The sequence below is a fragment of the Seriola dumerili genome, unplaced genomic scaffold, assembly GCF_002260705.1.
Source record: "Seriola dumerili isolate Sdu_G_001 unplaced genomic scaffold, Sdu_1.0 BDQW01000149.1, whole genome shotgun sequence".
NCBI classification, from domain to species: domain Eukaryota; kingdom Metazoa; phylum Chordata; class Actinopteri; order Carangiformes; family Carangidae; genus Seriola; species Seriola dumerili.
In genome coordinates, this window is record NW_019174404.1 from 11,039,710 (window position 1) to 11,065,535 (window position 25,826).

Sequence of the window (25,826 nt, forward strand, 5' to 3'; positions counted from 1 at the left end):
ATGTCTGTACAGAGCATCCATTCATATAGGAGCTTGCCAGGACTCATTGTTGAGCCTCATCTCTGGGAATTTTTGAGAAAAGACAAGGTCTGTTACAGTTCACTGCCCTCCCCTTGGAGCTCCTCGCCCCCCAGTTGCCCCCCCCCACCCCCACCCCAACTCTTCTCTTCATCCCGCTCAGGTTCACCGGGCACTGCTTGTTCAGTTCATGCCAATATGCAGCTAGCTCATTTGTGTAACAAGCTCTCTCTTAATGCAGTCTTTATGTCAGTAATGTGGTCTGGGATCTGGGAGAAGTTGAGAAAAGTTCCCCACATCACAATGTTAACAGCAGCGGACCTGAGCTTGGCCCATTTCATCTACTTATGTGTTGGAAAACTTCAGCTGCTGGATGGTTAGAATTAGGCGCTAATTATTTTAAACAAAGAAGTCATTCATTCCACTTGTTTGAAACATAAGAAGCTGGATTGTGAGGTTATCCCACCTGTTACACAATCATGATGTCATGGCAGAGTAATTAGGAAAAAGTGACTCCTACTCAAATCCGCAATCCTCTTTATTGCTATGACTTGTTGTCTGTTCCTGCTAACATTCAAATGCCAAATCAGTAAAACTATATATTGGATGTTTGTGGCTCATTTGGACCAAAGAATGGGTGGACTGACACACCCTGTGCTTTCCTCTCTGAGTGAAATCCACAATTACAAATTACAAGCAGCTTTTCCAAGAGGGTCTCTGGGTACAGTATTACATCTGCTTTGGCTTTTATTCTGTCTGGTTGCACTTGGTTTCAGTTTTTCATCATCAGACCGACTTTGCTTTTAAAGGAAAGTGAAAATAATAACACATTGTGCACCAAAACAGTTAATAATATGGACATTTTCAGTTTTGAGGAGCTTTAAATCAGTTGAAGATGTTCAAACACAGCAGCCGTAACTGAAACAGATCCAACAACTGCCACTCTGACTTGGCTGTAAGTAAGTTGTTTGCATGCAAACAAGGTCTATATTGAGGATGGGCTCTGCTGCTGAATGAGGCCTCTGTTCGGCTTAATAAAGCAGCTGTCAGCTTCTGCTCTGGCACCTTTTTTCATTGGGCGCAGCAAATACAGCTTGCTTGTAAAATGTAAAAATAAAAACATTGATGATTATATGATAAAACAAAAGTACAGTATAGATCATTTATTTAAAGGCAAGATTCATGACGCAGTACATTTTACAGTCACAGTGTTTCCTTGTCCGGCATTTTTATGATCCCTCATTGATATGCCTGGTTGCACTTTTCCAGGTCCTATAAAATATAAAACAATGTGCTTTTCATATAATGTTCTCAGCCTGTACCTGCTGGATGACATGACTATTCATCTTGGCTTCTAGTGCAGCTTTTCAAAAAGAGGAAAATCAAAGTGATGCAGCACTCACACTTTAGATATTTTTAGTTTTCTTTGGTCTTGATTTAAAGTTTGAAACCACCTGCATTTAGAAAGGCAGATGGCACTGAAAACATGAAGCCATGTCAGTGGTGAAGAGGAAGGCTGGTGTTGTTTGGATCTGCTGACCTCACTGACTGAGCTGCTGTGTCTCTGGATAGCAGATGTTCACTGGGAGTGCATGTGTATTCATTTCATAAGGGAGTTCAGGCCTGAGTAGCCAGTCAGGGTCAGCCTGGGTCTTGGGCTCCTCATTTAGCAGCTTGCCAGGAGACGCTGCAGAGCTGAAAGAATGTGTGAACACTGCCCAGATTGTGATTTAAAGGCTGCCCATGGTTTTGCCTCGGCCGCTGCGATACTATTTATACCGGTAGCCATCCTGCCGATGCTGAATGAGCTGGGAAACATTCAGCAGATTTTTCATCCCAAAGTCCAGGAAAAAAAAAAAAAAAAGCTTGGGGAGCAGAAGCTGTTGTTTTTTAAACTCCCTTTGACAAAAATTCAGGCATGGGAGAGAGTCTTCACAAGTTTCAGGCTGTGCCTAATGATAGAATGTTTTCTTTCTCCTCCGCCTTTTTTCCCAACAGGATTTGGAGAGATATGGTCTTTTTTTTCATTTTTATTTTTGGCTGTGGCCTATTAAAAACAGCCAAACATATTCTCACATGGGGCCTCTGTAATACAGCAGCTACTTTCATGTAAACTCTGGAGCACACAAAGATACAAAATTGATAGTACTCTGTTAATTAGTGGTCTAATTAGTCTTTTCATCTGGTGCATTGTGATAGCACACTAATTGGTTTCATTACCAGCTTTAGTGCTGATCCTACTGAGGTTTATCACCAATGTCTGGATCTCTTTTCTCTGTTTATCAGAGGTGTAAAAAAATATTACTCAATCGCAAGTTAGAAGGTTATATTAGATACAGTACAGTGCACCTGTATTTACATCTTGATGAGGCAGTAGGTTTGTGCTGTTGAGGCTTAATTGATTCCTAATCCAGGAAATGCAGTTAATGAACTCTTTGAACATTTGACATTCTCCAAGAACTACAAGAATAAATGATAAAGCATTTTGCATCTAATACTCCCATGCAGTCAAAGGAAGGCTGCCTATTGTAAGGTCTTAGTAATCAAATTCAATGGCAGTGTAGTTTTTATTATGTATAAAACTTTTAATTAAATACTACAATCCTTGCACTATGATACTGCATCATTTTTACACTGTTAATTGCTTCTCTATCTCCACCTTAAGAAAGAAACTACTTGTGGTGTTGTAATCAAGATGCTGCTTTTAGGTGCTGTCGGATTTTTGTATTACACATAGCCTTCACCGCATTGGATTAATCAAGTGCCCAAATGAGTGGAATATATATGTATATTTGGGAAATCTGTGATCTGAGTTGGTGCCACATGCGCTACAGTATTTGGAAATTAATGAATGAAGTTGAATATGATTGATTGTCTTCTTCCCAATACTACAACAGAAAGTTAGAGTGGGGTTGTTGATTTTTGATGTATACTGTAACAACAGAAATGCATAAGTTACCTTTTATACAGACTGCCAGACAGCCAGAATGCCATTAACACTATCTATGGTCAAAAGACATTGTTATTTACTTCTGGGATGTGTAACAAGTGATAGCCATTAATCAAAATCTCAACAAGCCTCAAACTTCCATAGATGTCTGTGTAAACTAAACACAGGCCTAAAAGTGTTTCCCCATTGGGCCTCAGACCTGCATTATCTATATTTTCATGGACATGGAAACCAGTGAATTTGTTTGCACTGAAATAGGTTTTCTAGATTACTACAAAAGCTTACATGCAGTCCGAGTTTACATGCAGGTGGTCAGTGCTGGAAACCATAAACATAACCACTTGACCTTAGGACTGGACAAAATGCTGCATATACCTAATTACAAGAGTTACAAAAAAATAATGTAAACTCTTAATGAGAAACGTTTTCATTAAGCAAGAAATATCAGCTCATGGAATAAACATAGGGAATTGTGCTGCCCCTGCACAGCTTGTTTACATCAATATATGAAAATTTTTTAACTTTGTTAGTTTTAACTCTTCTTGACATGTGTATTCCTAATATGACCTAATATTCAAGACTGGACCCCTTGAACCACGAGGACTCTTACATTGCTTTCATTGAAAATGCACAGTATCAATATGTGTGCTCAGTGCATGTACCAACTTTAAGCCCATTTTTATGAGGTTTTATGAGGTTTTAAGTATATATATTTTTATCTAACAGATTAATTTGATGATGAAAACATTTTACAGTTTAACGCCACTTGGTGGTTTAACTGAAATTGCCACTACTACCAGGATGTGGTGGTTTACGAGGAGCATTTGAAGGCAACACGAGTTCACGCCTTCCATGAATTCTGATTGGCTCCCAATTACCAGCCGGTGTTCCCCATTGGCTGCTGCGCGTCCATTGAATCCCCTCCTCTACCTTTGTCAATTTCTTGCGCTCCCGTTGAAACGTTTGGTTGTTGTTTCCCCGGGCTCGGAGGAAGAAGTTACTCGCCCCGCGCTGTCAGAGGTTAGGGAAAACCGAGAGAGGCTAGAGGAAGCTTCACTTTCTTCTGTGAGCAGAGGACGACCTGTGCAACTGAATGGAAAGGGAGTAGTGGGCCAAAAGGCAGGAGGGATATAACCTATCCATCACCTTGTAAGCGCAGCGCGGTGAGAGCGGCAACGCTGCCAACTCCTCCTCGAGCCAGCGTGCAACACTGAACTGTGTTGGGAGCAAACAAGGGAATGACATAAACATACCCAGAGATGGTTTACTACCCGCGGGGACCTTCAGAGACATTTCCGCAACTACTACTGCTGTGAACTTTTCTACCCTAAAACTGTACTGACGAGAGGGAGAGGATTAAGAAAAGTGCTTCTTCTTCTAATCAGCAAAGGGATTAATTATGCCGGACCAAATCACAGTTTCAGAGTTTGTGGCAGAGACGAATGAAGACTATAAATCGCCGACTGCTTCTAACTTCACCACAAGGATGTCCCACTGCAGGAACACAGTGGCTGCTCTGGAGGAGGTGAGTGACTCTGGTGGAACCGGGATTGTAGTCCTCCTTCTCCATGAGTTGATAAGGCAAACATCCACCAAGGATACTTATTTTCTCCCTACCATGTATGTTTGCCTGACAATATGTTTAATCCAGAAAAAAATAAAACATTTTCAAAATAAAATAAACCAGAGTAGTGTGTATGGTGAGAATATGCATCTTGCACCTAATTTTGGAAGAGCTGTTATAAATCTTTGTCTACTCAGAGTAGTGGGTCACCTCTATTCAATTTGAAAATAAACTGCCCTCCACTACACTTCTACCCCATCCCTCATGCTTCATACTCTAATAACCTCAGCTATTGTACATCAGTGTGAGTGAATTTGGTCTGTCTGCTCAAGGATGAGCCAGGATAAGAGCAGTTATAGTCAAGTTGGTTATATTTACAGCAAATAACTCAAAATCATAAATCACAAATTTGCCTCAAATGGCTTTACAAGGGCTGTACAACATACAACCCTTGATTTAGATAAGTGAAAACTCCCAAAACAAATCCTTTTAATGGGGAAAAACACACAGAGGAAGGATCCTTCTTCTAGGATGTTAGACACGCAATAGATGTCAGTGTACAGTGGAGGAAAACAGGAGAAACATTGAGAAAAAGACACACTATAAGGTAAATAGAGTGGGAACATATGCAGTGGACTGTGAGAAGAAAGGGCAATCATCTACATATAAACCACTTTCCTAGGAGAAGTCATTGTAAGGATTCTGGCTTAATGATTATTCCCACAGTTAAAGGGGGAGAAATAACATGCATCTGCCCCAGTTTCCAGCTGCATTGCACTGCATGTGCACAGAGTACACTTTGTGTTCTTCCTTTAACTTGCAGGTCATCAGGAGGAAGGACACTTCCGCTTTGTTCCCTGACAGCCCTCCACTGTCTCCCGCCCCCCCTTGTTATAGTTTCCCTACTTTGTGTGCTGTATGGCAGAGCCTCGCCCTGCCTGATGGTAAAAATAGAATTTCCCACATGAGCTGCTCGGTGTGTGTTATGTGTGTTAGTGTGCCTCTGCTCTCTAAGTTAGGGAAAGCTTGTAGACGTTAGGTGACGCGTGAGCAAATGGATCATTTCCTCCTGGTTTCAATCAGGAAAAGTTTTAATTGTAAAAACAGATTGCTTGATATGTGCAGAGCCGAGATAAGTCGTTGCCGTCTAATGTCAGTTTTACTCAGCTAATCCATATCTGGGCTCAGTGTCAACTTCACTTTAAGCTCCCTGATTCGCCGTACCTGGTTGAGGGTTGTGGCTTTATTTTTAACCAGTGTTTGTGAAGGATTGAGGCAGGCAGCCAGACATACACCTGCTCAGGCTGACAGGTGCTTCACTTGGGCGTCCGACACTTTGCTACGCACTATTTCATTCAGACCTCCGCTGCTTCCTGTTTTTAAAATAGCAATTAATCTATCTGCCATTGGGGATGATCTCAGCACAACTCAGAGTGGAATGTGCTTTTCTGTAGAAGTAAGCAAATAAGTGTGTGGATTTTACTCCTTTTTAAATAGTAGCTCAGCAGTAATTGCCGGCTTGTGAGGCTGAATTGTTGGGTTGAGGATCCAATTCAGCAGCTTTTGTTTCAGCGTTCTGCTGCTGTTGAAGCTGCTGAATTGTTGTTGCAGAGACGTGGAGTGGCGTGTTGTTGTTTCACATTGACCTCCCCACGCTCAGGCTCAGGGAACACAAGCCCTTATTGTTTGGACAACAAGACCTCGCTCACTTTGGTCTGTTTGACCAATTAAACACAGCAGAGGACGGGGGAACACTTCCACTTATTGTCTGCCAGCCTGCCTGAAATCTCAAACACACGCAAGCAAACAAAAACACATTTACATATGTATATGCACAGGCACCCACAGGCGGCGGGCATCTCTTTAAAGTTTAAAAAGCATCTCTCTTTTTTTGTTTTTTTTATATATTCCTTTTTGCATTTCTTAAAAGAGTTTAACTAAGCATCAAGAGAATGACTCTTTCACCCTTGAGTGTTATGCAAAGACATCAGCAAACCATTTATTCATGAAGACTAAATGAAAAATAAAAATATCAGACTTTGCTGTTTTTCAGCATTGTGCTGAGCTTCAAACAATGTGCTGATTCTGATTTTCTGTAGAATAGCAGTTTGTTAAATAAGCGCTCTCTTCTTAGTTTTCACCCTTGAACTGACAGCTGAGGACAGGCTGATTGGAGCAGCACAGTGTTCTGTAATGCTACAGTGGGCTGGTGTATAATTTCACGAGATGCCTCATGTTTTGTGAATTGACACCTCTGAGTTTTGATAATGGGGTGTCTGTTTTGTTGCTGACTTCCAAGACTTTTGCTCCTAGTCTCCTGTTGTTTCTTATACATTAATATTTTAGATATGATAATCCTAGCTATAAATATGTGCTGATGTTTGCAAATGAAAATATATATTTTATTGTTTCACCCCATATTTTTGGAAGTGCAGTCGGCAAGCAACAGAGGACTGTGATGGCACATCTCATTCTTAAAGCGAGGCCTCATATTTGGAGGCGCCCTAAATCACTAATACATGTGTGTGGGTATAACCTGTTGACAAGGGTGATTCATTTGTTAGTAGAAAAGTGTTTATTAATGTGAAAATCTGCTTGAGGTTTAAGCCCTGCTTGCTGTTTCTAGCAAATTACAAAGATGTTCTGCTCCTTAATCCTGTTACCAATGAGAACAGAGCAAGAACCTCATCAGAGTATATTAACCAGGGGATATTAACCATTTACTGTGTACCGGGTGTCGGTGGAAGACCAGGTGCATACAGTCCACACATTGATATAAAAACCACCATCATTGTAATGAAACGAACACAAGTAGTTTTCAGTCTACAGTGCAGCTTTAATGTTGTGAAGCTGTGTTGTTTACTGTGCAAAAAAAACTACAATTTCCTGTCACATTTCTGCCTTGTGTTTTAATGTGTTATGATGACTTCAAATCGTTGGCAAAAGTTATAGCGCGCAGCTTCTGTCAATAATTAATGGCTAAATTAATATTTTTAACTATCCATTATGCTCTTTGCTGATTTTTTAGGCTGTTGTTTCTTCTCAAGTGAAGTTTTTCCTCTTCACTTTCAAGACATGAATCTCCCTCTCCGTTTACCAGACCACCTTAACTGAAATGTATGAAATAATTTGCATCTAATGATCTAATTTCCAATTGGAGCTGTCTCAAATAGCTGGCACATTTACTATCCCACCTACTGACCTCTGGGTCTGGTTGTTTATAGGAAGCCTTTAAACACATTAACAGGAGAGGCAAATCAGGCACTCAGAGGTTTTACGTAAAAGGGCACACGATGCTGTGTAATTATTTCTTTCTAAACTTAATTGCATCTGACATAATCTTAATTAGGCTAGTAGTTTTAAACTGCTGGCTATTAAGAGGCCATCCAGAGAGATTCTGTGCATGTGTGTGCATGTCTATGTGTGCGCTGGTAAAACCACAGCAATAAAAACCTGTTTATCCAGTAAGAGGATGTTGAGCTTTGCGTCCTGGGCAACCCCCCCCCCCCCCTTGTGCTCCTGTAACACATGGTTTTTCTTCCTACACACTTGAGGGAGAGTCCACACTTTTGGGGGGAAAAAAGAGCTCAAGGTATCTGATTTCTCTTCAAAGTTTCATTCACAATGATCTGAATGGCAAGTAGTGGTTACTGTAGTACTGTAGTAGGTCCTGACAATAACAGTTTTGTCAGTTTCTGATGTGAAGTTACGCCCATTTTATTTACCTATTGTCGTGGTATTCAGAACATCGTAAATGGAGATAGCTCTTAAATGAAAATGCTGTGGCTTGTAAAAGCTATTGGCATTTGTTGTTGGAGGTGTTTTTCTTCTAATTAGTAAGTGTGACATTGAAATGGCGAGAACTCGATGCATAATTCTCCATATTTGAAGAAGTATCCATCCATTATCCTTGTTGGTTGCTTAACAACAGTGTTTTCATGAGGTAAACCACTTCAACACAAAGCCAACTGTGCGCTCAACGCTCTGTGTGAAAACCCTCACCTCATAGGCTTCACAAGTTCCATTGGTAGGAGGCATTAGCCCCGAGGGCAGAGCTGACCTCTGTGTTAAGTACTGATCTGGGTGAAAATGCCTTTTATCTCACCCAAGAAAAACTGGCAAGGATGTCTGCAGGATATCTGTCTGAGGCTAGGAACTGGCACACATTGTAGTTGTCTTTGGTCTATTTTTTGCATCTGTGACTGTTGTTATGCCCCAGTTACTGAAACCTGCCAGACGGAGAGAAACTCCTAAAATGATGCAATCAATAACGTTGTCTCTGAGAACAAATCTCAAGTGCATCCACTTCTAGCTCAGGTATGAGGACAGGCATATTTGTGTAATCTCACAGTGTTGAGCCTAGCTCACAGAGCGCTTGTGGCAGGTGTGTAAAGCTGGTAAAGATGGTAAATTAATTCTCCTCCAGAGTGTGGCAGTTATTGGGATCACTGTGTACTACATGAACAGACCTCTCAAAGAGGCGACTAACTGAATACAATGGGTATGAAAACGGATCTGACTCATGCAGTCGACTGCAGAAGCTCGCTGATTATTACGGCTTGTGGCTGCAAAACAACCATCACTACTTGACATTCAATACAAGCTTTTGTGTTGTCAGCATTGTAGCCCTTTGATCAGTCTGTCAGCTGCACATTGTTGCACAGACAGAGACGCGATGTGTTTCATGACATTACAGCTGCTTTGTAATTTAGAGTCGTTTGACAGGTAGAAGACTTGCTTATAATGCAGTCTTGAACAATGCTTCTTATTGTGGCATAAATACAAGTATCCTGAAGTTGTTTCGGACCCTCCTGACTCATAAGCAAAGTTCTGTCTGTCCCTCTTTCCTAGTGTCCCATAGCATTCTTAACCCAAGCTAGTTTGCAGTGAATCCCTAGATGGGCCTTTGTACAAATACTCACAGGTGAAACTCCGATTCACACTGAGCACCTAAGGGCCAGGTTATGGATTTATGGATAGATTTAACATGACATTAACAAGACACTGTGGGCTAGCAGAGCAGAGATGGCACAAAACAAAACAATATATGAATAAATACATTTTGTCTGAAAAAATGAAGATTTATAGTATATAATCTGATTAATGGTTCCATAAGCTTCCCCACAAGTGCAGTGTGACAATTGATCATCTTGTTAATCTACTACCGAGAGTAGGAACCAGCTTGTTGCTTCTAAATGTGGGAAAACTACATAACTGGACATAACTGGACAGTTTTGACCTGGTTGATGCTGAAATTAAAGTCTTTTACTTGTGGTCTTGACCCAATTCCTACTTCCTTTTTAAAACGCCTTTAAATCGGTGTCTGAGGAGATCCTTAAAATTATTAATGACTCTACAGCTGAGTGTTTTCCCCACAGCATTTAAGATGCACTTGTTAAGCCTCTTTTGGGAAAAAAAAAAAAAGTAATCTAGATCCATCTCTACCCTGTAACTACAGACAAATCTCCAATCTTCCATCTTAAAGTAAAATTTTAGAGAAACTGGTATACACGCAATTAATTAGTTTTCCCTCATAAAAACAAGTTAGAAATGTTTCAGTCTGGTTTCCAGGCTTATGGTAGCACTAGCTCAACCAGTTAAAAAATGAAATTCTCTAGAACTTGAAACCAAGCCAGCAAGAAACCTCAGAATCATCTTAGACTCAGAATTGAACTTTAGGGTTCATGTGGTGTTTGTCACCAAATCTGCTGTTTATCATCTCAAAGATATAGTTAAATTACAGCCATTTCTCACTCTGAGTGACACAAAGAGACCAAATCCACTGTTTTATATCCAGTAGACTGGACTATTGTAATGCTGTCCTATCTTGTCCGTCCAAAAAAATTGTAAATAAGTTACCATTGATTCTGAACTCTGCTACCTAAGAAAACGCATGACACCCCAAAGTCATTACACTGGTTTCCTTGTTGCCTTGTCAGTTTCCATATTGATTTTTAAAGTTCTTTTACTTGTTTTCAAATCACTTTGTGGTCTTGCACCAGCCTACTTGTCTGACATTGTATGAACCAGCACAGCCTCTCAGGTCCTCTGGCACTTTTAATTTTTTAGTTGCTCCAAATTAAAGGACAAAATCTTTGTTGAGACAACTTTTAGTTTTTATGCTCTGCGCTATTGGAACAGTCTGCCTGAGGTTCTGGAATATTTTCTGGGCATTATTTATTCTGTTTATTCATTTATTTTATTGTTTTCATGTTTTAAAATGATTTATTTTAATGTATTTTATTGGTTTATATTATTTTATATTTATTGCTTCTCATCATATGTTTTTAGTGCATCTGTTCTGTCTGTTGTTATTACTGTTCATATTTGTCCAATGTTATTATGGTCTTGTCATCTGTTAAGCACTTTGAATTGCACAAACCTGTTTAAAAGGTGCTCTACACATAAAGTTTAAGTTTTAATTGAGTAAATTTGATGAAATTGTTGATTACTGTCTTGAGATCATGGCAGTGGAGAGATCTGATTTTTGGCTTCCTGTCAAAATTTTATTTGCATGGTTTTATGTGTATTATCTTAAGTGGATTAATTATTGTAGAAGTGGTATCTGTGTGCACAAATAATCCATCAGCAACCCTGTACTGTTAATAGGCTTGTATCCCGAGAGAGAAAACAGAGCTGCTGCACAGTCTACTGTATACCCTCCTCTACATAGTGCCAGAAACTCACCCAGCCAGTAGGCCTCTCCCTCCCATATCCCTTTGTCCAGTTTATTCATTTTTTGCTGATGAATAATGGTTATTTATAGCCAAGTCAGCTTTTCATGGTCCATTACTGGTGTTGAGGGGGGTTGGGGGCGCCTCAGCACTGAAGCCTAGCGTCATTAGTCTTCCATCTGGCTATTCTTTAATCCAACAGAGGTCCATCACACCGGTATGCCAGCTATGCACTGGTAAAGCGTGTTGCCTAGCTGCTTGATTTTTGTGGAGATTATCGAAGAGTACCTCTGGGAATGGTGATAGTGTTCGAAACATACCCAGGTAACTATTGGCTCTGGTTGTGCAGGCTGTACCAGCCTCCAGTCTGGTTCTCACAGACTTTTTCTAGCTTTGGCGAGCAACAAGGTAATATGGATTGTGTACTAGTAAGTAGATTCTTAGTGAACTCCAGTGTTTAAAAAGCAGTTGATGGCTGCCTGCTGTGAGCAGCTTTAGTCTCTCATCTCTTATAGCACCTCTAACCTTAATCTCAGGCCACTAGTTGTTTGGGTGCATGCTACAATTTGATACTAACCCTTATCTTGTGTTAACACAAGATCATATCTTATTTAATTTCCATCTTCCCCGGTGGCTACACTGCTCTGTGTTTGCATAACCAGTGGTTGTAGAACAAAGCACTTGTCCTTCTCTATTATTGCTTTGTGTTTTAACGTCTCATTTAAAGTGCAATGATTTATGGCTGATGTGTTAACATCTGAAGGCAAGTGTGCTCTTGTAACTCTTCTCCAAGTGTCAGTCTGTCGGCTTGTGTTGATGCTGGAGTTGTTCCCGGGCAAAGGGAAACCAGGGAATGCCTGGTCTTTCTCTGCCCCCCCCCCCCATTCTAGGCACGGTTGGTAGGGAACGTCTGTGGTCTGACTGGGAACAACAGCTGCCCCTCGTGGAACAGGTGGCCTGGAGGAAAGTTTTAACAAGGCTTCAGACAGTGGGATTATCGATGCAGGCACAATCCACATCTAATAGCTTTAGAGGCACACGGATAGATCTATGAGCTCTCACACACACATGGTCTAAATGTGCAGTCTGGCCCAAGTGAGCAGCCCAAACCCCCAGCCACTCTGGCCAGTCTTCACTATACCACCTAAGAAGCTTAATGCTTCCTATAATTGAAATGGGAATTTCTGGCAGGATGACTGAGGACCTGTTTCCTCCCTTCACCCTCACTCTACATCTGCTGTCCCCACTGTCCCTTGACTTCGCCTTACTGTATTTAATGCACCAGAGTAGGCCAAGTACCTTGAAGCACAGCCAACTACATTCATTCCTCCAAATCCAGAATGAAAACACTTTGATTTTATGTAAGAGTTGTTGATGAGTTTCCTTATATAACTGATCCAGATGCATTTGTGTTTGCGAGGCACAAGCACTTTTTTACATGTTTAAATGTTGTGTTCTTGTTTGGGTAATCATAATGATCCCAAAATGAATCAAATGAGAGGTAAAGAACTTGTTTTTCATTTGTACTGAGGATGCTAACTGTATTAGCTGAAATAATATATGATTCAGTGGTGTGTTAATGCTAAATTTGGTAAAAGCAAATTTACTGCTATTGTTCCCACAGGATCTTTGTTTGAAATGAGAGGTGTCTCTCCAGCCTCTAGGGCCTGGTAAATGCTGTGTTTGTGTTATCATTCAGAGACAGGCTCTGACCAGGCCCTCATTATAATGCAGAGGCCCTCCCAATGGATCTACCAGGGGCGAAGGTCACGGTCCTGTTCCAATCGATTCAAAGCCATGATCTCTCTTCTCCCCCGATGGGCTTTGACTGTTAGGATGTGATATGATTTCACTCTTTTTTTTTTTTTTTTTTTTTTTTTTTTTTTTGTGCACCATCTATTATCATGTGTGTGCACGTATTGGGACATGGGACGTGGTAGTGAATTGATTACCGATGGATGGAGCCCGTTGGCCATTGTCAGGCCTGGTGAGTCTATTTTAGTTTGAAGAGGGGGCATTAGGGCGAATATCATGAAAACTCAGTCCAACATGGAGAGGGGGATTGAGGTGAAAGGGGAGACAGGCTGCTCTTGGTCCTACAGGGGTTAGGGGGTTGGAAACTAGGGGCACCAGCCGTAAATGGGAACTTGAGGCTCATCTCATCCATCAGAGTGTCCTGGCCCAGATTGCCTGAGACGGCTCCCGTTGACAGCTATTGTTCCCAGACAGACCCTGCCTCTTCATTAATGAACTCCACCATTGATTTGTGGTCCTGGCCACTCGGCTTTGCTTGGGGCCAGGGTGGGGTGGAAGGGGTGAATCCTCACAGTTGCGTTGTCCTGCTGTCACTTTCGCTCAGAGAACAGACCCGGACTTCTTCTCTGTTGGGGAAATGTTTTAACACGAACTCCTTGGAGGCTCTGGAGGCAGTTTTAGTCTGATTGCTTTTAACTCAGTTGGGACCAAAAAAAAAAAAAAAAAAAAAAATCAGTCGTGTGATGTTGGAATTAAACAGACGAGTCAAGGAATTGAGTTCATTAACATCTGAATGTAGCCTGCCTTTTTTAATGATCTATTTGGTATTCCCGAATTGCCTGATAATCCCAAAACTCCTTCATATTACACAACAGGAAGCAGCACTAAAAGCAGTGATACTGACTTTAATTTTCCCCCTTGCAGCAAGAGACTCTGCAGAACGGCTTGGTTTCATGGAGGGGCTGGGTTTATTTCAAGTGAAACCCTTCTCATGCCATGAGTTCCCAGCAGACTTCAAAAGGACTTTCTTTTTTTTTTTAAATGAAGGTCTTCTTTTGCAACTGAAGTGTGCTCTCAAAAGCCCACAATCACACACAGACACACACAAACACACACACACACACACAGTCATGCTCTCTGTAGTATTTCACTGCAGTGTTTTCCAGGAGAAAGCAGGTAATTTTCTTCTGCCTCTCTCAGACATCATCACACTCCTTTTTAGAGTTTTGTTGTAACTGTTGGGCACTTTGCCTCTGGCACTACATCTTCGACACCCTGAGGCTGACACATGTGTCCATGTGAAAAGAGCCAAAGAGAAACTCCAAGGTGAAGTCAGAGAGGATTTTCCCCTCAAAGTGCAGCACATTTGGTCCTTATTTCTCAGCCCCTCCTTCAAACTTGGTTTTTATCAGCCTCCTGCTAGTTTATAGACTTCATTAAATACTCCCCTCATAGTCGGGGGGGCCTATTTTAACAGGTTTTTAAACTTGGCGCCATTAGGCCTCCTTTTTGAAATTTTTATCCATCGTGCTTCAGGGTCTGACTTGTGTTAGATTGAGGTCTGTTTTGTGTGTGGGCTCCTCCCTTCTCCCTTCTTTTTGAATTTTTTTTTAACGATGGGTGAAGAAGCGGAGGCGATGAGAAAAAGCTAATCTTCAGCTCTAAACAATGCCAAACAGCGCAGTAAATTTTAAAGCCAGATTGGGATTCTTTAAAGAAGACACAAAAAACAGCACCACTGAAGTATTATAACTATGAGGCAGTGCAGTCGTCTGGGAAAACCAAACGGAAACAAAAGTTCTGCCCAGGTCTGTCACCTTGTAAAACAGCCTGAAAAACGCCTCAACAGTTAACATGAAAGTGTGTTTTCTCTAACACTTAAATCACTGCAGTTGATGTTGTCATCCCAGTGTGATTTCTGGCAGCTGGCGGTCAAGGCTCTGGTCCAACAGTGATCTTTGTAGTGATCACTGAGGAGCTGTAAAACACCAAGTTTCCTGGTGCTAAAATACCAGAAGGCTTGTAGGTAGATGCGATGTTTGAAAAAACTCGCAGTCAGGCAGAAAAACCCGCTCAGAAACTGAATTAAAAGTTCCCGTTCTGCTAGTTACGAGCAGTCAGAATCGGAGTTCAGTGTAAGTTTTCATTACTCATGCAGCTTTCTGAGTACACATCAGCTTTGTCGCCAAAGTGCGTGTATGTTAATGAGCTCGTGTCAAACAGTCTTATGACACAGTAAAAAGCACACTCCCTCTCTCTCCGTCCCACACTTCCACTGAACTTGCAGGCTGGACTTTTCCATGCTGCCCCAGGGCAGGCCGACTACACACATCTCAGCTGTCTGAGAGCACAGAGACACCCTGCAAACATGGCCTGTTAGTGGTCGCCTGAATGGAACCCACTTCTATCCAAATATTGACTTTACTCACTCAGCATGGAGAGAAGTTGTGAATGAAACACTTGAAAAGGCGATTTTTCTTTAATGGTGGATTTGTAGTTTTGCCTCAATTGAATGGATTCAAAATGATGACTGTATTTAGGAGCTGGTCTTACGGTGGTGCCATCTTAAGCGGATGACTTAACTGTTGAAACAGAAAAAAGTTTGTATCACAGCGAACAGCTTGACTTCAGTACACCTTCCTCAGGGATCTGCCTTCTCTTTAATGCCTGCAGGGCTGAACTGTACTGTATATTTGACATATGTTTTGAATGAGTCACAGTGGATGTTGAGGTAGAGAGAGTGCCCTTCTTGTGTTTTTACCGTGACTGTTCCACATGTAAAGCCTAAGACAGCAGCTCTGTGTCTGGCTGAGAGCTGGCCAGCAGAAAAAAATAGACCGGACCAAGCGGCTTTCTTTGACGCCACACCTGCAGAAGAGCTGATGTGTCTCATTCTGTAATTTGGCGGACAGGACTGCCTAATAATGATGTGAGGTTTTTATTTATTTTTCTACAGGGAAACTTACCACTAGATTGCTTTCAGGTGACCTAGAATACCTGCTGGCAGCCATGTAGGAGAACAGAATTGTGGTCCAGTACATCAGCATTTCACACCAGTGTGTTGTTACACCATTTCATGCTGGTGTATTATGTGTTCTCTCCTCACCCCCAAACCTCTCACCTCGTGCTGCTGTGTTGGAAGAGGGCAGGAGGCAGGCGTAGGAGGGCAACCACACTGACAGCTCCAGTGATGGACTGTGCCTTTTTTAAAACCGGACTGTGCTGGAAAGAAACTGGTCCCTAATGCTGGAAAGGTGTTGGAGGATGGGGTTTCAGTGGCGGGTTGACGATCCCACAAAGACGTTTGAAGCATACTGACACCTTAACAGCCAAACCAGTGTAGGGAGAAACTGAAGCCATAACTCCTCATCACATCCTGATATATTGCTGGTGTTCATGCTGTTATTTTACTCGGATGTCGTTTGGCTTGTTGTGAAAATATCACAGCTCATCTGGAATATTTTGGAGTGATGGTCCGTGTCTGAGGGACAGACATCGTGAATGTGCCGCCGCCAGTGGAAGCGTCTGATCTGAAAATTGATCAAAGAGGGAAATTGATTACATCTGTCTCGCTGAGAGATCCAGTTTCACATTTTGCTGCTTCTCCAAACAGTGCGGGCTGACCGCGGCACAGTGGTGAAATAAATGTGATTAACATGATGTCAAGTCTGTCCCAAGATTTTCACATCAAAACCAGAGCTTTTTTTTTTTTTTATTTATGAACTGTGTGAGTGTGTGTAAGTTATACAAGAGTGAGTTCTCTTAAAACACTCCTCAGAAGTTTTAGGAGTTTTCTCTGTGGAGTAAAGTTTGTTTGTTTTCACCGTGTAACATCTGGTACCTCAATAAAACACAGATTGCAACCCACCACCGCCATCACAGAATCTGTACCCGCACACGCACCAAATAAATTGGATAATTACATCCCAGACTGCTGCCTTTTTATTGCCTGATTTCCACCGTATATGGCAGACAGTTTTCCTCACATGACTGTCGCAGCGGGAAGGCTTAAAGGGTGAGGCAGGGTTAGTAGACAAGTTATAAAGAGACACCAGACGGAACCCAGATGTGTGTGTGTGTGTGTGTGTGTGTGTGTGTGTGTGCGTGTGTGTGTGTGTGTGTGTGTGTGAGAGAGAGAGCTTTAAAATAAGTGTGTGGCGATGACAATATTAATACTGCAGACAGGGAGGATTTCTTGGATTGTCTTTTGTTAAATTTGAACGTGTGTGTGTGCGCGCGTGTGTTATATGCCGTTGGGGCCTCCTTTTGAAAAGCGGGGAAAAGCATCTTGCTCAGCAGACATGCTGTCATCAGCAGATAGTTTGTCGGCAGGAACAATGGGGCTGGGTCTCTGTCTTGTCTGTCAGTCACTCCAGCGTGCAATCACCCAGGAATGTCTTCTTTCTTCAGACAGCGGAGAGAGAGGTGGAGAGTGCTGCGATGAAACAAGCTTGTTAGCTGGACTCACTTTTTTTTTTTTTTTTTTTTTAACTTGTCAGTGGCGTCTTGCTCTCCTCCCTGTCCCCGCTGCCTTTATGTGAAGTGAGCTCCTTTTATGTTCACGCTTGCTTAAATATTAGTCTCGGGACTTTAGTGCTTAAATCGGCCCATTGTGAATTACAAATGAAAGAGATTTCGAATTTTAACTATTGCTTCAGCATTTGTCATTTTTTTAAGGACAAACAAGAAGTTACTGATTCTAGCTTCGTTCTTCTCTTCTTCTACCTTTTTATATTATAGTAAACTGAATATCTTACAACACAGGCATTTTAAAGGATGACCCTGGGAACTGCTAATTTCACTCTCCCTGTTTTGGTTTTGAAGACTTTTTGGCAGACACTGTGCCAAGCACGTTGAGTTCATTACTTCTGGTTAAGGTCCTCGTAGTTGAACTTTGTGCTTGCCCAGCCGAGCTTTGTCTCATGACAACAGCCAGTCGAAAATGCAAGTTTATACACAAATTAGTTTCCTGTTTTATGCTGTTTTTTTTTTTCTTCCTCAAAGTTAGTTGTGGTAACGGGGGCCAACAGGAAATGGTTGTGAAGACAGAGAGAGGGAAATCTCCCCAGGATTGACTCCCTTTTTACTTTATTCCTTTTTTTTTGTTCTAGTTTTTTGTTAATATCTTATTGTCTTAAATTAGATGTAAATTCTGGTTCAGAAAGACCAAACTGTTAGATTGTAAGGATGAGACACCGACCCTCTTTCCTCAAAATTCAAATCATACTGTAATCTATCTGAACATCCTCAACATTAGTTAGGCTTCTAGTATGTTCTTCCCCTCTCTGTCTGTCTCTGAACACACATTAGATATTATCTATCAGCACTGTGCTCACAGAGATCTGTAACCCGACACACGTTACTCTACAGTTCAGTACCATAAATGAATGGATCGCCGTGGCAACGACCTCCATGACCCAGCAGTGTTGTGATAGTCTCTGTAGACTGGCTGCAGCAGATGGTGCCCGTTTGTAATCATGCTGATGATGATGATGATGATGATGGTGATGATGATGTCATGCATTAAGAGGGAGGATTAATTCAATTCAGTTTGGGTTTTTCCTCCCGCTCCGACCACTACGCTGAGCAGGAGAGGGAGAAAAGAGCCACTGTGGTTAGTTTACTCTGAGCCGCTATCAGGAGAGGGAAAACTGCTGACACCGCAGCAATGCTCACATGAAGTGTGCTTGTGAAGCAGCTCCAGGCTCAGAGGCCGGGTCTATTGTGTGAGGATTCAGCTCTGATCCCGCGCTGTCGAAACGCTACACGGCACTGGAATTCCCCTCTCGCTGGGAGTAGTGTTTTTTTGGGTTAAAAGTCTCTAATTTTAGACACGGCCTGCGCTACAAACAAGAGGGCTCGAACAAAAGTTGGCCTGGTGCTCAGCGAAGAGTCACTTTGCTCAGCCCTGGAGAGCACATCAGAGTGCAAATGTGTGAAAGTGATTGAAGAGTCCTGTGTGTGTGGTGTGTGTGTGTGTGTGTGTGAGAGAGAGTGATTTAAGGCTATGTGTTTGTTGTGTTCAGCTGGTTTATTACCCGGCCTGTGCCCCCCCACCCCACCCACTTACCCTCTTGTCTTCCCCCTTTCCCCAGCAGACCACTCTCTGCAGATTGAAAGGGTCTGCTGGAGCGTGATACTGCTTGATTTTGTGTGTGTGTGTTTGTGTGTGTGTGTGTGTGTGTGTGTGTGTGTGTGTGTGTGTGTGTGTGTGTGTGTGTGTGTGTGTGTGTGTGTGTGTGTGTGTGTGTGTGTGTGACTGAGGCAGTACTTGGGATGGGAGCTGTGAAGTCCACGTCAGTGTGCATGTTAGATTTACCAGTGTCCAAGCACAATGTTGTAGTCGCTATGGTAAAGTGTTGATAGCTTTACCATTTTATACTCACAGGAAATGACGCCGTAGCTGCACCTATTGACGCCAGTCAAACTGCACCTTTTGAAAAAGACTGATAAATTGGCCATATGACCTTGATATATTTGTGTTTGACATTTCTGTATTTAAATTTGCTATTATTTATCAGTGAGATTATTCTGTAGTTTGTCCACCAGAGTGACAAGTTTTTCTTTTCCAACTGTAAAATGTCCATGTCCACTACATTTTGCATTGGTCACAATTATTAAAAAATGGCACCTTTTATCAAAAATGTTTATGTCATGGGTTTTGTAAAGAAAATTGATGATAGCTGAAACATTGTTATTGCATTTATTATGCAACTTTCAAAAATCTGTATTGGTATCAGCCTCAACAACCCTGTAATGATTGGGCAGTGAAAGCCATCACCAGGTAAACAAAAATAGAGCATAATATGTAATTTTTTTTTTTCACTATTGTGACATTCTCTGCTTCATTTTAACATAGTACAACTCACTCACACCCGGGAGCTTCTCAGAATTAAGTTATTCATCCAGACTTTCTAAACCTGTTTGGGAAAATTTGTCTGTGATTATGATATCACAAGGTTGACTTAAAACCAAACTCATCTGAATATGAATAGTTGAAGAAGTTTTATAGTGTATGCATTCAGCAGGGGCCCGAACATAGAGCTTTTAATATCAAAGCTGTTACTTGATACTAGAGCAGAATACATACAGTAGCTGCCATCTGACGGCGTTGATGTAGCATATGCATCGAAAGCTTGACTCTTGTCCATTTGTCTTCCTTCACAGAAACATTCATGCTACTGTCAGGGAGCCCAGCGGAGCTGTTCAGAGCGCTGCTTTGCCTCTTTTGTCATATTTATTGTCATTTTATGCACAGAGTGATAAAGGTATTAAACTCAGCAGCGGTACTTCGCTTAACTACAAGAGTATGTGACTTGTGTTCAAACGACATTTAAGCACAGGCAGGCATCAACAGAAAGGCACGTGACATCACAGTCGATTTATTGTGTCAAACATATCTCTGCAGGATTTTGCAGTCTGGTGTCTAATTGATTCTGTGCCCCAATCAGCCATTTAATACTGTTACATGCTTCTTCTTTTTTTTTTTCCACGTCAGCGGCTCACCCTTGTTTGACCTCACACACCATCAAATAATCCATAAATACATGGCAGCAGTTTCAAGTGCATTTTTATAGGCTCGTGTTGAAAGTCCTTAGTCCGTAGTCCTCAGACAGAGGAGTGATGCAGTTTTATGAGAGATTAGTCCAGTCAGTAATTTTCATAGAAATCCTGAGAATTACATATTCATATACATTTGGGCAAAGTGTAAAATTTCACATGTCTGGGCTTTTGTATTTTTTGTATAGAATGATTTGTTTTTTGTCATTTTCATGTGATGTATGGGTGTCTGCTAAAGCTGAAATCATTAATTGGTTGACAAAAAATTTACTATTTTGATAATTGATTAATATTTTAGGTCATTTTTTTTCTGACAAAAATACCAAAAAAATTAATTGGCTCTATCGTTTCAATATTTAAGATTTTCTACCTTTCTGTGTTTTATGTCATCTTTAAGGAAAATATCTTTGGGTTCTGGACAGTTGGGTCGACAAAACAAGGACACCACATACCACAAACAAGGACATTTGAGGACACCACCTTGGGCTTTGGAAATTAGGATGGGCTTCACCATTTCCTGACATTTTATAATGCAAGAGATTAGTTGGTTAATTGAGAAGTAATCGGCAGATTAATCAATAATGACAATAATCGTTAGTTGCCCTTTCCCATTATCTACAAACATATACTTCAAATCTCTTGTTGAACGGGAACAGAAAACTTCTACACCCTCTCAGAAGCTCAGATACCAGCAGAAATGCTTTCAGTGCTCTTGAGCCTTTCGCTCTCAGCAGAGATTGGATTTAATGTCCAGGGCAAAGGTGATATCAGCTTTGCTAAGAAAACACTCTCAGTAGTCGTCTCCAGTTACCTTTTAAAGGTTTTTGTGTGGTTTGGCGGTGTAGACAGAAGTCTATGAGTGTTGCTTTGTAGAACAGCTGTGCTTTTGTCTTTGTGTCTGTCTGTGTTTGAAAATTACCTGTTAAACCGTATACATACATACATACATACATACATACATACACACATACACACATACACACATACACACATACACACATACATACATACACCCACCCACACACGAGGCTGTGTGGAGTCTGAGCTACAGTCTGTCTGAGCCAGACAGAGCTAATTGGATAGTGCATATGTAGCTGATGAGTCATTTAACAGGAGCTGAAGGAACTAAAACCACAGCACTGAAAGTCCTACTTTTACTCAGAGGAAAAAATAGCTTCTGGTTGGCTTCTTTTAATTTGAACAGTTCCTCTGGTAAATAACATCAGATTTTATTTTTAGTTTGGCTTAAGTTTTTAGCATGTACTGCTGGAGGTTTATTTGTGTTTATTGTGTTTATTCATATTTGTGTAAACATGTTGAGAAGAGTAATTTCCTTTAAAGCTACCCTGCACCAATTAGTAGTCATTTGAATTCAAATCACTTTGTATGTCTTTTTGTTGTCAGACATTATTAAATTACGTGAGCTATATGGGCCTCATACACAAGATAAAAAGGTTGACAGTGGTGATGATGGTGCTGTGCTGCCTACATGGCACTGGCTGTATCTCAGAGGTCAGCTTGAGGTCAGGCCTGGGTGATAACAGCTCTGTAAGGGTGGCAGCATTTTACTTTTATTTTATTTTGCAGTTGAACAGTATATTTTGATGTGATTGTAAAGATCCGTGTCAGAAGTAGTAGTGTGTTACAGAGACTTACTGTTGGCTAAACGAGGCAGTGGCCAAACATATTCATCACTGAACTGACAGGGAAAAGCTTTGGTGCGGGGAGAAATAGTTGCTGTCTATTTCAGTTTGTTTTTGATTTCTTTGAAGGCAGCTCATGGAGTAACACACATGGATGATCCATTAAAACGGACTCAAATCTCACCGCTCTCTATGAGAGAAATGCAACTAAAAATACAAACAGATGAATGTGGTCTTAGTTTTTTTTTTTGGCATTTTTTTGGCATTTTTTTGCTGTGAGCTTTCCTCTTCACTGAGTCTGTCCTGTCAGTGTAACTGTATGCTCCTACAGGCTGACAAGGTCCCTCACTTCACGATTCATAGGTGGCCCCTACGAGCCACAACTGATAGAAGAGTGAAAGAGCACATTGTTATTGTTCCTGTCCTTTCTCTGAGCTCTGTGTTCCTCATTCATTCTGTCCGTCCCTCTGCCAGTGACTCTTAATTTATGTCATTTTCCCTTCAAAGTCATTTCTGTATTCTCTCAGTTTCCTTTGCGTGATTGTGTGTGTGTGTTTGTGTGTCTGTAAAATACAGACCCTGGGGGGAAAAAAAGTGCTGAGCTGCTTCGACTTTGTAATAGCAAAAGCTCAAAGCTTGGATATTAATACAGCACCGATTTATGGATTTAATAAGTTTTGTCATCACATCTAGTGGTGTAGAGAGAGAGAGAGACAGAATGTGTGTGTGTACAGTATTGGTGTGTGTATATTGTAGCTGAATAGGAGCCATTGTGTGTTTTTGTTTTCAGAGGGTCTAGGGGATCTGATATGTGTCAGTCAGATTGGGAGCAGTGCAGGGAAAAGTGGCGCCGACTTTGGCCCGGTGGGCCGGATGTACTCAATAAAATCCCTAAAAACTAATTTCCCAAAATCCCCCTCATCCCAAGAGAGTCCCTAACTCATCACTGATACACTGGTGCATTGTCTCTGCTGGACTTTCAGTGTTTGTTCTGGTACTACTGTGTTAGTCTGAGCTCTGTGTGTGTGTGTGTGGTTATTCATAGGTTTAAGCATAGGTTTGCACTGCAACTCAGTGAGAATGTCCTTCAGATCCTCACTGCTCTTGTCCTACAAGCTATTATACTGATAAATACACACACACATGTGTATATGTCTCACACACACACACACACACTAACACAATAACTGAGGAGGGAGCTCTGGTCTATTCTTAGCTTTGCCTTGAATAATGCATTACTTGCAGCTAGAGTGGAGATGGCATAGAGACACACACGCAGACTGTACCCTCCACATGCAGGCGTTTATTCAGGGTGTGGACAAAATAACAGGAACACCAAAGAATATAATATCATTTAGCAACAACACAAACTGCAACCTCAAATATTACAAAAGGATTGAATCAACAGTGTTTGGACAATTCACAAAGACACTATAAGATGTGAGTGCAAGGCTGTTGTATTTGAATGCACACTGGCCCTGGTGTTGATTGCTGAATATGGACCATCACTGTCCCTGAACGCAAATATTCAGGAGCAAGCCCACGAGTTAAATTGTACATCATGATGCAGCTTCTACTGTTCTACCCTGATCTGTGCAGGCAGCAGTAAAATATATTCAGGTTATACCAACAGTCATTTGGCTGACTGGTACTTGAATGATTTCCCCTTTTTATCCACCTCTTCATCTCACTGTCTCCCTGTTTTTGTCTGTCCAGGCTCTGGATGTGGACCGCAGCGTTCTGTACAAGATGAAGAAGTCTGTGAAGGCCATCTACACGTCCGGTCTGGGTGAGTCCTCTCGTGTGTCCTTCATGTCTGGATTTTCACTTCATTTCACTTTGGTCACAAAACCTTCAAAGATGTTCTCAAGCTCAATTTTATAAAGAGCAGCTAGTTCATTTAGTGTTTAACTGATAAAAGTTAATAAGTTATTATATATGATTGTTACATATATTTTGTGTTTTGGGCTGCTGGACAGACTAAGCAAGCTGTTTCAAGAGATCCCATTGAGCTGTGGTGTCTCTGATGTATGTTTGGGTTTTATTCCATTTACATTTTTAGACAGGATTATTCATTTAATCCACCATTAATGCACAATAGATTGACAATGAGAATAATCATTAATTGCATCCCTAATGCCTTTGTTCCACGGTCTTTGAGGCAGGGGTAGGAAGGGTGGTTGGTTTGCCTGTGTGCGTGTGTTATTACCATGCTCATTGTGGCTGGCTGTGCCAGTGTTGGGTGTTTCCAGTGTCTTTTGTTTGGCTTGCCTGACAGAACCCCGCTGAGAGAGGGAGAGAAAGGAAAAGAGAGAGAGGCAGAGAGAGACCTCCGAACAATGTGCTGAGCATGTCTTTTTCAGAACAGTGTGAGCTCTGTTCAGACCAGAGGGACAGCTGTCTGATCCAGACCCCCAGAGGAACAGCTGGGGAGGGGCACACACTGCGTTTGTATGTGGGTGCTGAGGCATAGACACACAGTCATGTTCTCACTTCACACTCACTGTTAAACATGCATTTACACATACTCTGAGCATATGTGTGGCCAGACTCCCAGGACACGGCAGCCTGATATTGTTTGCAGGTACACCTGCATGTAGAAGATTAACCCGTACGGTTTTCTCACACGGCTCAGCTGCCAAAATGAATAGCCCCCCCATTGTTGCTAACTAGCCTTCATTTGAGTCTGTGTGCAGGTTACACGTTTGAGAATAAGGTGTTTCAGGCAGCTGAAATCTGTTTTCATTATAAACACATTCATCTGCGGTAGGAAAAAACTGGGAGGGGAAAAAAAACAACAACCTCTTTGCGTTGAAACTTGAACCTTGTCCAGATTTTGTCACTTGTCAGAGTTTACAATATAAACACCGTTGCGTCTGTGGGAATTCCTCTGTGAACGCTTTTGTTTACAGATCTACCAAAGAGAAACTCGCTTTAACCTGGGTCACCTTTTGTTTTCAACAGTTATAATGTAAAAGCTGTCCAGTCTGTGATCTGTTTTGTATACAGTTGGATTGGACTTCATGAAGCCTTTGGTTGTAACCTTGTATCTCTAGACTTGTACTTGAACAAAAAAATGATGATGGTATATGTTCTAAATATAGAGAGTCTGCTGTTTTACCCCATTTACAAAAAATACTGTGAATTGAAAGATGCATTAATCAATGTTTTTATATTAACAAGGGATCAAATAAGTATGTGTAATGGGATAGGGGTTGCTGTTACTGACGGACTCTGTGTCTTTCAGCTTATTGTTTTGGTTTTCTGTCCTTTTTGAAACCATTTGAAAATGGCTCGTAAAAATATAAAGTATACTGTACATGATTGTTAGTTAAAGAGCTAAAACCTGCACAGCTTCGACACTGCAGCTTGATTAACTCAGCTGTAAACACTTCAGTATGGGTGTAAATACTTCTAATCAGTGGAAATTTCCCCGGATCTTAAAAACGAATAACACACGCAGGTGAGATTCATTTCTCTGAGGAGGGTAATTGCAAACAAATTCAACAAAACCATAACAGTAATCAAAAAATCTAAATACAGCTAGATTGGACTGCCAAATGTAAACGACAACATGCATTAACTGTAGATGCAGACACGCATGGAAACATTGGTGAATCTGAAGCATCTGTATGCTTAAAGAAAGGGAGTGAAAGCGCAGA

At 41.4% G+C, this 25,826-nt stretch overlaps 1 protein-coding gene across 1 annotated transcript in view; it reads left to right on the forward strand.

Moving 5' to 3' along the window:
• The first annotated feature begins 3,959 nt into the window (after window positions 1–3,959).
• The window catches only part of asap2 (ArfGAP with SH3 domain, ankyrin repeat and PH domain 2), a 64,437-nt gene continuing 42,570 nt past the window's right edge, over window positions 3,960–25,826 (forward strand). The window contains exons 1-2 of the mRNA XM_022751041.1: window positions 3,960–4,493; window positions 23,881–23,953. Of these exons, the coding sequence (XP_022606762.1) occupies window positions 4,368–4,493; window positions 23,881–23,953 (199 nt within the window). The 5' untranslated portion in view covers window positions 3,960–4,367. The remainder of the gene's footprint in view (window positions 4,494–23,880; window positions 23,954–25,826) is intronic.